We start from the raw sequence: 14,281 nt of genomic DNA on the forward strand, positions 1-14,281 counted from the left end.
GGAAATCAATGCAAAATCCCTGTGAAGATAGCAGGATAATGTGTGTGTGTTTGTGGGAGGGTGGGGGTTTAAAACATGATGCAGGATCAGGTGGCATATTTTGTGCAGCAGCTGCTTGCAGGGACAAACACAGGCAGGTGGTTTTCTCTGGGGTCCTAAGGATCACGGGTGCATGAACTGATGAATGTGTGATGTCAGTAAGAAAGACCAGCCTGTTGATGGCTATTTCACTAAGCTGCCTTTATTCGTATTTTGTTTTATCTGGACTCGGTTTTGAACAGAACAGAATGCTAGTGCCTACATGGCTTCACTGTTGAACTCCAATGTTGTGAAGTACCTGCAGCTTTAATCATTAGATGTGTTAGTTTGTACAGAATTCACCTGCATTAAGTTCTGACTAAAATCCTTTTTTTCTGATTCCTGCCTGGTTCAGAAGCTGAGCTGCTTTTTTTGCTGCAAGGCCCCAGTTGGCTCCTGTTTCTCCAAACAGATCTCTATCTTTGCACTGCCACTGTGTTGGCTGGGGGTTTGCCAACCCTGAGAAAACCCTGCTAATGTGGTTCCTGTGCGGCCGGACACACTTAATTTGAGCCGGCCAGCATCGTGAGAGACTGCTGGGCCTCATGGCTCACACAGTTTAACGCCTCCACATAGGAGCTCAGAACTCCTCATCTCTTCTGTTGCCACTTAATAAATCGTTGTAAGTGACCTGTAGGAGTTCATCCTGCAGAACGATATATTTTTACCATTATATTTGTTTTTTTTTTATTATTAGTGCTTAAAAAGAAGTTTCTCTAAAGCATTTTAATATAAGTGAACCCCCAGAAAAATAGCTTTCTAAACAGAAATAAGGAGTTAATTAAAGGTGTTTCCATCCACAGTACAGTTTATGCTGTGAGTAGTTTGGAGCTGTGGCATCAAAAATGAACAGCCTGTGGTATTGCTTAGGGAGGCCCAGGTTGCTTCCATACTGGCCTTCAGCTCATTTTATACTTGTCAAAACATCATAGATATCTATCTATTGTCCTATTTTTTTTTTTTATAGGTTTTTGTTGCATTCGTAGAATGAGTCAAGTCGCATAGGTAGCTGGATTTAGCTTCTTGTTTAATCTTTTTTTGTTGAGGGAATTATTATGAGCTCATAATGTTACAGGTAGATGGCTTGGCTGACTTTGGACCTAATAAAAACCCACAAATCCTTTATTTTCTCCCCTGATAAAACTCAGGTTTATGTAATGCCCAACCTGAGGAGTGTTTTTGTTCTTATGTCTGTGCAGTGCCTCTAAGTGCTGCACGCCATGCCTAGTGAGCTTCAAAATCCTCTCTGTGCTGCACTAATCTTTGTTGGTTGTGCCTTTTTTTTCCGACAAAGCTTATTTCCTTCCACCTAACATGTCATTTAATATGGCATTTAACAGCCAGCTTCTTTTACCTTTTAAAAGGAGATAAAGACAGTGTTTAAACACCACAATTCTCCAGGGTGCATTCTTTCCTATGATTTGTAGCACAACATATTGTCTCTTATTCTTCTAATATGGGTTATTGTAATTTTCTAAAAAAAAAAAAAGATGTGTAGGATTTTCATTAGCAGTATTTATTTCTTAATTGAACATCACAGTTAACAAATAAATGCTTAACCTATTTATAAAAAGCAAAGAAGTTTAAGTTTATCTTAACTTGAATCACTGTAATAGATTAGCTTTTTGATTATGACCTGAATTGAGACTCGCCTACACATTTGTAGCAAATAAATTTGTTTTTTTTTGCTCACTGACAACTTTTCTAATTGATATGGTCACTAGGGCTGCAACTGATTATTTTGCTAATCAATGAATCTGTCAATTACTATGTCGATTAATTGATTATTACAGGGTAGCAAGGGTTCCTTAATCACAATTAATCTGATAAAGTGTTTCAGCCCTAATTGGCACATTTATTGGATAAACAGTTTAATCTACATTCCTGTTTAGTTTAACTAAAAACATAAGCAGGCATTTATGTCCTTTAGGCCTTGGAAACTATGAACAGCCACCCGGTAAACAGTGACTCCCTTCATGGCTATGGAAGCGATATGGAGGAGTTCATTAGAATACAGTCCAGACCGAAATTACTTTGTAAGTGGGTTTGCTTCATGGTTACATTATTAGCAATTAGTCATTAGGATTTAAAATATTATAATTTTAACAGCTGGCTTACAATGAAGCACAGCTTTCATCCTTCCTATTCTACTGTAGTGTTCTCCTTTGTAGATAGAGGACTCTCAACTCCCACTCTGTTTTTGTGTTAACGGAGGGAACATCATGCAGAACAGTGCATCCTCCTACTAGCCGCATTCACAGCACATCCTGCCACTGAAAAGTTCATTATTTTACAAAATACCATGCGCTTCCCTGCAGCTCAGTCTTCTTTTTGACAGAGCATGAAACCCATTTCCTTAAATGTCTTGTGGACAAAAAACATAAACACACTCTTTGTGTTCGGGTCTCTCTCTCAGCAAGAAGGGAAACTTTCTTTCTATGCTTTGTGTTATGAGTCACGGTTGTGCAAAGTTCACAATATTAGAAAGTATGCGCAATAAGCAAATTGATATCGTTTGTTGTCATACACCATCTATTTTAATCACTATATCTGAACTGCACTCTACGTTCGGGGGGGTAGTGGGATGCAACATTCTCCCTAAATAATCATACCTTTAGTTAAAATAAGTAAAAAGCCTTAAAAATTCATGTAATTATATCTGAAATTCCAAAATCTAATCTTCCATTAACCTTTCACCCTGTTTAGTTAGTTAAAAAAAAAAGTTTAAATGAATGATTGCTTATCAGTGACACATAGGTCTAGCCACTTTATATGGGGAAGATGAGAGAACCATTGAAGTCAAAATATGATTTGAAGAAAACAGCTACTGTTTTTAGACCAAAAAGCATCACTTGGACCCAACTCTATAAACTCAAATATGTTTTTTTTTTCTTCTATCATACTGGCTGTGGTGAAGTTCCCTCTATGGACCGTCAGACTGCCGAGGTCAAATATACACTAGACATTCTAAACTGGAAAGTAAATGTAAAGCTGCATTTTCTGCTCTAATAAACCCAAAGAACTGCAGCATTTATTCAAATCTTTTATAGATCGTGTTTGCCCAAGTTTGCGCCTCTTGTCATAAAATGTGTGCTGTTTGTTTCTGGACAAACCTAAGTGGAGACTAACTTTGTTGGTTTACTGTGCAATTCAGAGATTTTACTTTGCATTTCCCCAAAAGCCTATGTGCTGTCTTCCTGTCTCACTCATTACATTCCCAACCCCTTCAAATGTACCTCAGCTGGAGTTACACTGACACACTTATACAGAAACACAAGAGCTCCTCCCAGCCCTTTTTATCTTAACATGTCCTAATTGCCACGGCATCATGCAAACCAATTTTCTGACAAAGAACCTGCAAAAGCCAGTCTGGTGTTTTTCAGCCATTAGACTCACACAAATCTCTACTCAGGGTAATGATTTTTTTTTTTTTTTTAAGAAAAGCCTTGGTCTTCCGACTATCATTAACATTACATTGTAAATGCTACAGTGTTTAACTGTAGTGCTGTTTTAATTTAGAAAAACATTGAATTACGATTGTATAATTAAATATGAATTAAAATTAACATTCATAATTAATTGATTGTAGCCAATCTATTTTTCATTTCTTAATGTTCTGGTTTTTTTTCTTAACACAACAGTCCTAAAATTGTCCTTCAGTTTTAGCATCTTATCTACCAACAGCTACCTAGGCTACGAGTCTAAAGCCTATGAGAGTCCACCCAACTGGCCAAATATGTTACTGGCACGGGAGGAGTTTAATTGAAGGTACTTCAAATATTATCTTAAAAATACTCTGTACTAGTAGTTCCATATAGTTTCAGCGGGAAACAAAGCACTGATCTGGGAAGAAAATTAAATAGCCACACAACATTTCATGACATATGCAGATCTTTGAGTGTTAAAACTATTTTAGAGGTGTTATTTAAGTAGTAAATCAGCTGATTTCTGAACACTTCTACCTTTAAATCTATGTATGCTTTAGTTTGTATATTTTCCTTTTTTATATCCAACTAAGTTTTTTTAATTACTGTGCAGGGTGTGCATCTCAACCAGGCTTTTCTAAAAAGTGTTACCGGCTAAACACATAGCCTGATGTCTTCCCGTGGTTTTTAGAGAGCCACAAGAGACAGCAGGCTGCTTTTTGTCCTGAGAAAAAAGAGGGACACATAACTATAAGATAGCAGCACAGAGTGTCCTTGTCCCCTGCTAATGCTTGCCATTCTTTCACAAGTCAGAAAGACTTTACTGGTAAGATTGGCAGCAAAAGATGAACAGAGAGCGGAGGTGTGAACTGACAGAGTCGCAATCTAAGCTGGAGTTATGTGAAGTCTTCCAAATGTCCTGGGTCTGAGTGTACTACCACAGATAACATAAAATAAAAACTGTGCCTGTATTGGAGAGTGAGTGATACTCTCTGTATCTGTATCCTTTGTTGTTCTAAAAGTCTAAAGTGACCACTGTTCTTGCTTCACTTCTTACTGAAACTACTCCCAGACGGAAAGGGTTAAAGTTACAATGATATATTTGCAGCGCTTACCAACTCTGGGCCGGATTTATCAAAGGTTTGCGTGTATTAAAACGTGAGCTATTTCACTGCGCACGCTAAAAAATGTACAAACTGATCTATCAACAGCGTGCTAAAAGGATTTGGTCTTTAAAACGTGCTAAATAGCGTCTCTTATCCATTTAGTACTTTTTCTGCAATGAATATTCAATATAGGGCGTTTACACGCAAAAGTGCGTCTTGTGGGAGGAGAACATGTAAATATATTAAATTAGCACTCGCAAAGTGATTTATCAAACCTGAAAGCAATTTTGCTAACGGTATCTGACTCTATATTTAACACGTTTCAAAAGAAGGTGCAAATGGTCTGTATGCGTAATTGCGCACACATGGCAGCGGTTATTGTCGCAAGAAGGAGACATGGAAATGAAGCAAGGAGACGCAGAGAACGCATTTTTTCACTCCGTGTGAATATTTTTGGAATGAACGAGGAAACGATCATCAAAACATATCGTTTATCCAGCATTGCCATTTTGGAGCTGTTGGGGGAACTCCGAATGGATTTGGAGCCAGCCACAAGGAGGACCCACGCAATACCAGATATCACGAAACTCCTTGCAACATTGCACTTTTTTGCATCTGGGTCATTCCAGCGTGCGGCTGCAGCGAGAGCTGGGATCTCCCAATCTCGTTTTTTCAGAAGTGCTGTCCGACGTTCTAAATGCCATGTCGCCCTGACGCCCTACCGGAGAACCCCGACACCCTGCGCCTGTGGAGCAACATGCCAATGCAGTCATCTTATCCACAGTCACTTCTTGTGAGCCATTTGGTATGTGCATTTTTCTACAGGCCGATACAAAACACCTCTTTTATTTTTTTTTTTTTTTTTCTTACTGCGGTGAAGTAGAAATTCAGCCACATACCACCTTAGGGAATAAAGGTTGCCAAAGTTTACATACATACATATATATATATATATATATATATATATATATATATATATATATATATATATATTTCTTTTTTTGGAGGGGGTGGTGTCACTGTAAGATTAAAATTTCTTAATGCACTAGTTTGCACAAACTACAAACTACTTTGCCGCAAACCACAAAACGTGCAAAACCATCATTTAAATAGGGCGTCTCCAACAGTTTTGCACCTGCCACCAGTTACGCAATCGCTGTTGTTAAATCACCCGCAAACCATGGTTCAGCCCCTCGCGCAAAATTCCACTTTGCGAGCGCAAATTACTGCACGCAAAATTGGATCTTGATAAATCCGGCCCTCTGTCTCCTATTTTAGTTTGGAAGCAATTCCAACAATAAAATGCAATAGCTCTAGTCAGGAAAAAAAACAAATTGACCCTTTTGTCTGAAGTTCCGCATAACCATTTAAAACTCAATGCAAAATTGGAAAATTTGCTATCAGAGACAGAAGAGGATGGGAATGATAGCTAATTGAGATTATAATAAAATATAACAGAATTGGCCCTATTCGGGATGATTTTTCAGTCATTTGAAAAAATGTGATCAGGCTGAGTTTAAGCTTCATTGTGCCTCCTATAGTGTGTAGTATACAGGTGACAACAAGGAGGAGCCTCTCATGACCACCAGCCTAGCAGTAATCGTATGGTCAGATGAAAATCAAACATGTTTGATTTTCATCAGGTGATCGCCTTCATGAGGTGATCGAGAGCTTATCTTTCTGTTGAAGCAGAGCTACGAGCTAGTGCAACCACCTTCTACTTCTCTGACTTTACTTATGGATAGACTAGTCCAACTAGTGCCATCTCTCTGCAGGGGGCTTAGTCGGATGTGTGGCTTTTGGTTTTAAGGTTCGAGTAGTCGGATCGCATCAAGGCATTGGGCCATACAGTGGAAGAACAGATATCGTGAACCCCGCAGATTTGTCCTACAGTTTGAGCTGTAGCTAAGAGCAATAATTGGAAATATAACACTTGGGGCCGGATTTATCAAGATCCAATTTTGCGTGCAGTAATTTGCGCTCGCAAACTGGAATTTTGCGCGAGGGGCTGAACCATGGTTTGCGGGTGATTTAACAAGAGTGATTGCGTAACTGGTGGAAGGTGCAAAACTGTTGGAGACGCCCTATTTAAATGATGGTTTTGCGCGTTTTGTGGTTTGCGGCAAAGTAGTTTGTAGTCTGTACAAACTAGTGCATTAAGAAATTTAAATCTTACAGTGACCCCCAACAAAAAAAATAAATAAGTAAATATATATATATATATATATATATATATATATATATTTATAAATTGACAACCTTTATTCCCTAAGGTGGTATGTGCTGCAGTAAAAAAAAAAACAAAGAAAAAAAAACAGGTGTTTTGTATTGGCCTGTGACTGTGGATGGGATCCCCGCAGCATTTGGCACGTTGCTCCACAGGCGCAGGGGGAGAACCCCGACCCCGTCGGACAGCACTACTGAAAAAACGAGATTGGGAGATCCCAGCTCACGCTGCAACCGTACGCTGGAATGACCCAGATGCAAAAAAGTGCAATGTTGCAAGGAGTTTTGTGATATCTGGTATTGCGTGGGTCCTCCTTGTGGCTGGCTCCAAATCCATTCGGAGTTCCCCCAACAGCTCCAAAATGGCAATGCTGGATAAACGATATGTTTTGATGATCGTTTCCTCGTTCATTCCAAAAATATTCACACGGAGTGAAAAAATTCGTTCTCTGCGTCTCCTTGCTTTATTTCCATGTCTCCTTCTTGCGACAATAACCGCTGCCATGTGTGCGCAATTACGCATACAGACCATTTGCACCTTCTTTTGGAACGTGTTAAATATAGAGTCAGATACCGTTAGCAAAATTGCGTTCAAGTTTGATAAATCACTTTGCGAGTGCTAAATTAATATATTTACATGTTCTCCTCCCACAAGACGCACTTTAGCGTGTAAACGCCCCATATTGCATATTCATTGCAGAAAAAGTACTAAATGGATCAGAGGTGCTATTTAGCACGTTTTAAAGACCAAATGCTTTTAGCACGCTGTTGATAGATCAGTTTGTACATTTTTTAGCGTGCGCAGTGAAATAGCTCACGTTTTAATACACGCAAACCTTTGATAAATCCGGCTGTTGGTATGTCTGCCATAGAATGGCCGATTGCGCAGACCCCTCATACTCCTGGGTGGAGTGGGTAGCTTCTTTATCTCAAGCTTGGGTCCTCTTCCACAGGCCTGGGTAGAGAATCGTAGCGATTCCTTGAACCTCTGGACTGAGAGGTCTGATGTTTTTACAGGTATCTGTTGGAGTTACTTCTCTAGAGTAGTAGTTACTGCCCTCAATGGTCTGAAGACCCGGGCATTACAGTATATTTTTACACCTATACGTTTTTCTATTGTGTCTAACATGAAGATCCACTTGTTGCAGGTGAATAGGATGCTATTATTTGTGTTCTTTATTAATGCATGTAAGTATGAGGGGGCAGGCTAGAGATTTAAAATTGTTTATTTTTTTTCAAGAATAAAGTCATAAAATGGCAATAATAGTCGTAACTTTAAGAGAATAAAGTCGTAGCGTAAAAAATATAAAGTGCTAATATTACGAGAATAAATTTGTATTTTATGAAAACTCTTACAAAAAGGCATTTTCTTCCCTAAAAAAAGGAATGTCGAGGGTTATGTGAAGTTATACTTCGACATCGGTTTGACGAATGAGAAAATCTTTTAGCACACCAGCATCAAATTAGGCAGTATGTCAAAGTGGACTCAGGTTGCTGTTTGGTTGTGCTTAATACTCCGTCGTAGCATTTTAATCATTCTTATTTCAAATTTGTTGCTATAGAGTTGAATGTCAGAATGGGGGGACTTACTGTATCTGTGGATGAGGAGGCCTAATGTTTGTTTCACATGAACTTGTTCAAACATGTATGCAGAAGCCTAAAAAAAGCTATCTTCCCTTAGCTGTCTCATTTAATTACCAGCATGGTGTCAGTTGTATATGTTAGCCATCTTGACACTGATGTCATTACACTTTGCTTCACAGAGTACACTCTAGCGACTCAAATAGTCTTGTGGGACTGCTTTTGTAAATGTTCCCTAACTGACCCATCTCACCCAGGATATGTTTTAGAGCACGTAGACTCTGTTTCACAACGAAAAAATTCTCCTCAAGGCCCACAATTCCCCAGCTACAAATAGGGTGTACAAAACCCTAGGGACAGACCACAGCTGCTGAATATAGGTCAGTGATAATATAAAAGCGTGACTCAGATTATCTTCAGCTTCCTCACAGGGTGGGTACGCTGTATTATGCAAAAATTTTATTCACAAAAATCCTTTCATCTGTATTGAGATATGAAGGTAATGCACAATCTAAGAGTACTTTTAGTTTTGTTGATTAAAAAAATAAAGAATTTGTGTTTGAGACCCATGAATATTTAATCTACATTAGAGCTATAGAGTAGCCTCAATGTTCTGGCATAGGCATGTTTATTCACCAGCAGCGATCGAAGGTTATTTTCTCTTTAAGATGGAAAATTTCTACAGCAAATGTTCTGAACTGCATGGACAAAAGCAATCTGCACTCTGAAGCTGGACCCACTCCAACCCCACCTTGAAAAAAATATTTCAGTTACAGAGACAAAAGATGATGTTTTTATAGATGTACTGAAAGTACAATTATGCTCAACACAAGTGAAAGAAAAGGTGATCATCATCAAATATCAATTATTAAAAGCAAGCATTACATATAAAGCACGGTCTCTTCTGTATATGGCTGTAATTCTACAGCATTTGCTTCATTTTAGAAACTTTTCTGTTTTGCTGTCTAAAAATGTTAAACTAAGGTAATTTTGTACCTGACGTTCCAGCCTTTAGTTTCTGTAGTAATTGAGAGTAAATATAGATTGAGAGTAAATATTCCTACCTCCAAACAACCAGCTGCAGGCTAAAACAAACCAATAAAACGGTGGATATAACTTAAAAAACAGCTGTAACATTGTACCTCAAGAATTAAAAACACATTTTTGAAGACCACCGTGTCCAGATTTTGGGCAGAGAGAACATATGCTTCAAGAATTCTTATGGGTCAAGAAACCTTTCCATTGTGAAAAGAGAAAGGCCATCACCAAGGGGGAATGTTGAGTTTTCACATTCCAAGCATTTACAATTCCTCCCGGCCAGTAGGTGGCATACCTGTGCTCGCCCACTCTCTATCAACCTTTAATTTAATTGTTTACCAGTCATCTGCCAGGTCTGCCAAATGCGGGAAAAAAAGCATTAGCTTACCTCAGCAGGTAATTAACAAACAGCTGCTCTGGTGTTGATAGGAAACTGAAAACACACCTGAATCAACTGTTACTGTTATTTAAAAGCTGTACTTAACGGAAATTATGTTTTGTATACATTGTGTATATAACATGACAAAAAAAATTGTTTTTTTTACACACCTGAGTCAGCTAGAATAATTCTAGTATATGAAATAAGCACAGTAAATACAGTAGTTAAAATTACTAGTACTCAGTTGCTCTCACCCCTATCATTATTAAATGTGTTGAAACACTCATCCTATTGCATATTAAAAATTTCACCCCGCGACCCAAGACTATTAAATGAACCAACAGACTGCAATAATAATTTCTCTCCACATAACTCAGACCCTTCTGGAGAAGGGTGATACATATGTCAGGATGCTGTTTGTTATTGCAGTTCTGCTTTCAACAGTTTTACCTATTAACCAGCTAATAATCTAACCAACCAGGGTCTAGGCAGTTGACTCTGCATGTGGAATCCATAGGTTCCATTACATAAGACCAGACCCCTGCCCATCCAGTTGGGTCAGCACTAGGGATGGAACGGTTTATGAAAACCGTCCAAACCGTTCGGTTCGACTGTCTTGGTTCGGTTCGCGTGTGTTGCGTAGGCATAGGCATAGGCGAAGCGTGTACACTCCAGAGCAGAAGGTGGCGGTACTGCGACCAAAGCCAACCACCAGTAGTAAGCAAGAAGCGAAGCAGCGTAGCCGGGTGTAGCAGAAAAAAATCAGTTGTTGTCGAGAATTGTGTCGGTATGGCGAGTGGGAAAGAACAGGAGTTGGAAGACGCGCCAGCAGCACTTTATAGGTCTGCTGAATGGGACCACTTGCATTTAGAGTGACCTACGATGACGGCGGAAAGAAAGTTGTGGATAAAAGTGCAACAGTGTGCAAGTATTGTGCAACACGTTTTGTTTATGCTAACAGCAACATGAACAACATGTCAGGCTAACCCCGAAATCCCTCATACTCTGTCAGCGCTCCGCTCCGCCCTGCTACACTCAGACCGCCTCCACAAAGCAAAGCCTACAGCCTCCGCTGTGGCTCCCGTCCGCTCCGCTCTGAGTTCCTTGGAGATCGTACAGGGCATGCGCGAGGTGATAAAATTCAAAGCAGCAAAACATGCGGAAATGATCCACGATCCATTTTTTTTTCTCGATGTAACAACAAACATATACCGAACCGAACCGAAAACCGTGACCACGAAACCGTGAACCAAACTGTGGATTTTGTGAACCGTTCCACCCCTAGTCAGCACACATCGCTGAGCCTCATCATGAACAAAGGGATACCCCAGAGGTGTGTCCTGGGGGCCATTCTCGATTCATTATTCACTCATGAATGTTCCCCAATTCCTTCTTACTAACAGTATTTTGCAGTTTGTTGATCACACCCCTGTTGTAGGTCTGATTTCTGATAACAACAAGCTTCCTACAGAGATGAAGTACAGTTTCACACTGGAACATACAGTATTACATGTAAAAGAGACCAGTTTGAAGTCAACAAATTATTGACCGACCATTATTGTCACAAAAGACACATATATATTTTACACAAGTATTTAGCTAAAGTCATATATGGGTGTTAAGTTACCAATTAAATTAAGTTTTCTTTTTATATTATTATTAAAAAATGGGTGTGCATTATGGAGGTCGGGGGTGTCTGTTAACACTAAGTTAATTAATTACCAAGGGAGAGAACCAGATTAACGTAAACGATCCGAGGGTATTTTGTTGAGCACAGTTCTGGTAGAAATAAATACCCATACTTGTCAATGTTTACAAAGTTCTGTTTTGCTAACTTATATACTTCTTAACACTTCTTTTTCCCTCAGACACACCTTCTGGCAGTACCGTAAAGAGAACCCTAAGACCAGAGTAGGAGAACCTCCACCTGACGGCCTCCCAGGCTTTAACAGCGGTGTAATGCTCTTGGACCTAAGCGCCATGAGGGCTTCGGCTCTCTATAACCAGCTGCTGAAGCCCAGCAACGTGGCCAAACTAGCAGACCAGTATCGCTTCAGGGGTCACCTCGGGGACCAGGACTTCTTTACAATGATCGGCATGGAGCATCCTGAACTGTTTTACTCTCTGGCCTGTGGCTTGAACCGGCAGCTGTGCACCTGGTGGAGGGACCACGGCTATGGAGATGTGTTTCAGCTGTATTATGGTTGTGAGGGACCTGTTTACATCTATCATGGGAACTGTAATTCCCCCATTCCAGAAGACTGAGCTATGTACCGGTGACTCTCTGACACAGGAAAAAAACATCCATTGTGTAGCAAAAGGAAATCATTTTTCTTGTTTTGCAGAGAAGTTGACTTTCATTCGGCGATGGATCCGGCCCCTCTGCTGGCAAAGGGGATATCAAAGGGCTTCCTGGCAGACACCGGATTTTTACTGATGTTCCTTATTTTCAGCCCAAATCTCACTACTTATAAAAGGAATGGAGAATAATTATGCTTTTGTATGGATAAAATTTAATCGTACAGTACCTATTGCCATGATGATACATTCCTGTTGCAGGGACGTTATATTTAGTAGCTGCAAGAAAGAGGTCAGATCTACTGGACCATGTGTATAATTTTGAACTTAACAGACCAAACACTGTTGGTTAATGCAGATGCTGTTGTGTTTCTCACATTCTAAGATTCACCAAGCATTTATGAAGCATTTATAAATTATTTTTCCATTGAAGTAAACAATTTAAAAGTACAAAAAGTGTGAGCTTATTTAACTCAGGGGTGACTGAAATACAGCTTTGCCGCATGCTAGACTAAGCTGATAGAAATGCTAAAATATAAAAAGCAATCAAAATGTTGTTTGGACTATGTTTAGCACTTCAGACTTAGTTTCATTTCAATATAATCATAATCTAAAAACATGGCGTATAAAATACTAACTGTTCTGCTGTTGATTAACCAGATAGATTGTGGTGAGGGTGTGATGTTGCCCAGACTGGGCTTTCAGCCTGTGGATGACCAAACTGGTTCTTTTGCCAAACCAGTTTAGGACCGTGGCTCCAGGATCAGCCCTGTTAAAACACTGGAACAATTTTGTAGGGAAAAAATAAATGAAATGATTAACTTAACCCTGCTTTTAAATAAGAGAGTCATGGCAGCAACCATGAATTGATTAATAATACATTACTATTATTGTGCTATTCTGTTTATACATTGCATGCGTTCAGTAAATGTCTTTAAACCACATGAGTAACCATTACTTTTACAGTCATTTTGTACAGTAAAATTGTAAAAAATAAAATAAAAACAATATATTTTGAATCTTTTCAAACGACAAACAAATTCAGATCTTAGACTATTAAGAAATGAAACTTTGACCTTTATTCCTGCGCATTTATGTCTCACATGAGTGTTGTTTTTTGGGGGGTTTTTTGCAGCAAGTCGACTGCAGATTCAGTTTGAAGTTGAGCAGCTCTTTTTGTTCATGTGGAACTCCTAGAAATAAATGTTTAGGGAAGACAAGGTTGCATCCAAAAGTAGTCTGAGATTAGGATTAATAACAGTGCCACTGATGGCCATTGTTGGTCTCTTGCATTTGGACTTCAGCTGCGAATGAACACGGACCTCTATCAGCCAGCTCACACGCTCTGCAAAGAGCATGGGAGCCAGGAGTGTGACTGCAGACACTGACCCATTTTTTTGGTTTTCTTGCTGAGGTGCCTGAGCTGCAGTTCAGATTCTAAGAAATGTCAACACTCAGTAGCTGTCAGTATCTGACTAAACGCACGCTGTAACCTAGAAACACACAGGGAGAATGTCTCTCAACATGGCAGGAAGGGATTTTAAGCTCAGTGTTAAACATGGTCTCTAATTTTAACATTTTGCTAATTTTTTATTTCGTATTTGCCCATAGTTCCACATTCTTGTTTTCTATACTGTTTAATGTTGCATATATTTTAGATTGTGTTATGTCTATTTTCAGGATGACTTGTAAACTTCTGTCAGCATTTCTGATTGGAAACCAAAGTAATTGATCAAGTATGGATGGTAAATATGTCTACAACACTGTTCCCACAGAAACCAGTTTGTATTAAAAAAGCGCAAAAAAAAGCAATACCTAAAGCTATGTTCAGAACTGAAGCCTCTTCACACGAGCTGATAATAAACAAATAAACCTAAATGTATTTAAAAAATGTAAAAGTAATCATTTTTATACAGCCTTGATTAAATCACATAAAAATATGGAATAGCTTTTCAAAATAGATTAATTTTGGTTTCATTTTCAAATAATGCTTGTACCTCTGTTTTAAATAAAGACCTATGCGTAAAAATAATTTTTATACAAGTTTAGAAATGTCTCATATGATTAACAATCTGTCTCCAAACAAAAGCTATTACTATTTAAGTGTTTGGTTCACATCATTTAACCTTTACATAAGAAACCTGCTGTTC

At 38.9% G+C, this 14,281-nt stretch overlaps 1 protein-coding gene across 1 annotated transcript in view; it reads left to right on the forward strand.

The window, feature by feature from the left end:
• Positions 1 to 14,022, forward strand: part of xxylt1 (xyloside xylosyltransferase 1) — a 38,350-nt gene extending 24,328 nt beyond the window's left edge. The window contains exon 5 of the mRNA XM_038301698.1: positions 11,702 to 14,022. Coding sequence (XP_038157626.1) covers positions 11,702 to 12,098 — 397 coding nt within the window. The 3' untranslated portion in view covers positions 12,099 to 14,022. The remainder of the gene's footprint in view (positions 1 to 11,701) is intronic.
• The last annotated feature ends 259 nt before the right edge of the window (positions 14,023 to 14,281 follow it).

The sequence above is a fragment of the Cyprinodon tularosa genome, unplaced genomic scaffold (genome assembly GCF_016077235.1).
Source record: "Cyprinodon tularosa strain WSP-4 unplaced genomic scaffold, ASM1607723v1 ctg471, whole genome shotgun sequence".
NCBI classification, from domain to species: Eukaryota; Metazoa; Chordata; class Actinopteri; order Cyprinodontiformes; family Cyprinodontidae; genus Cyprinodon; species Cyprinodon tularosa.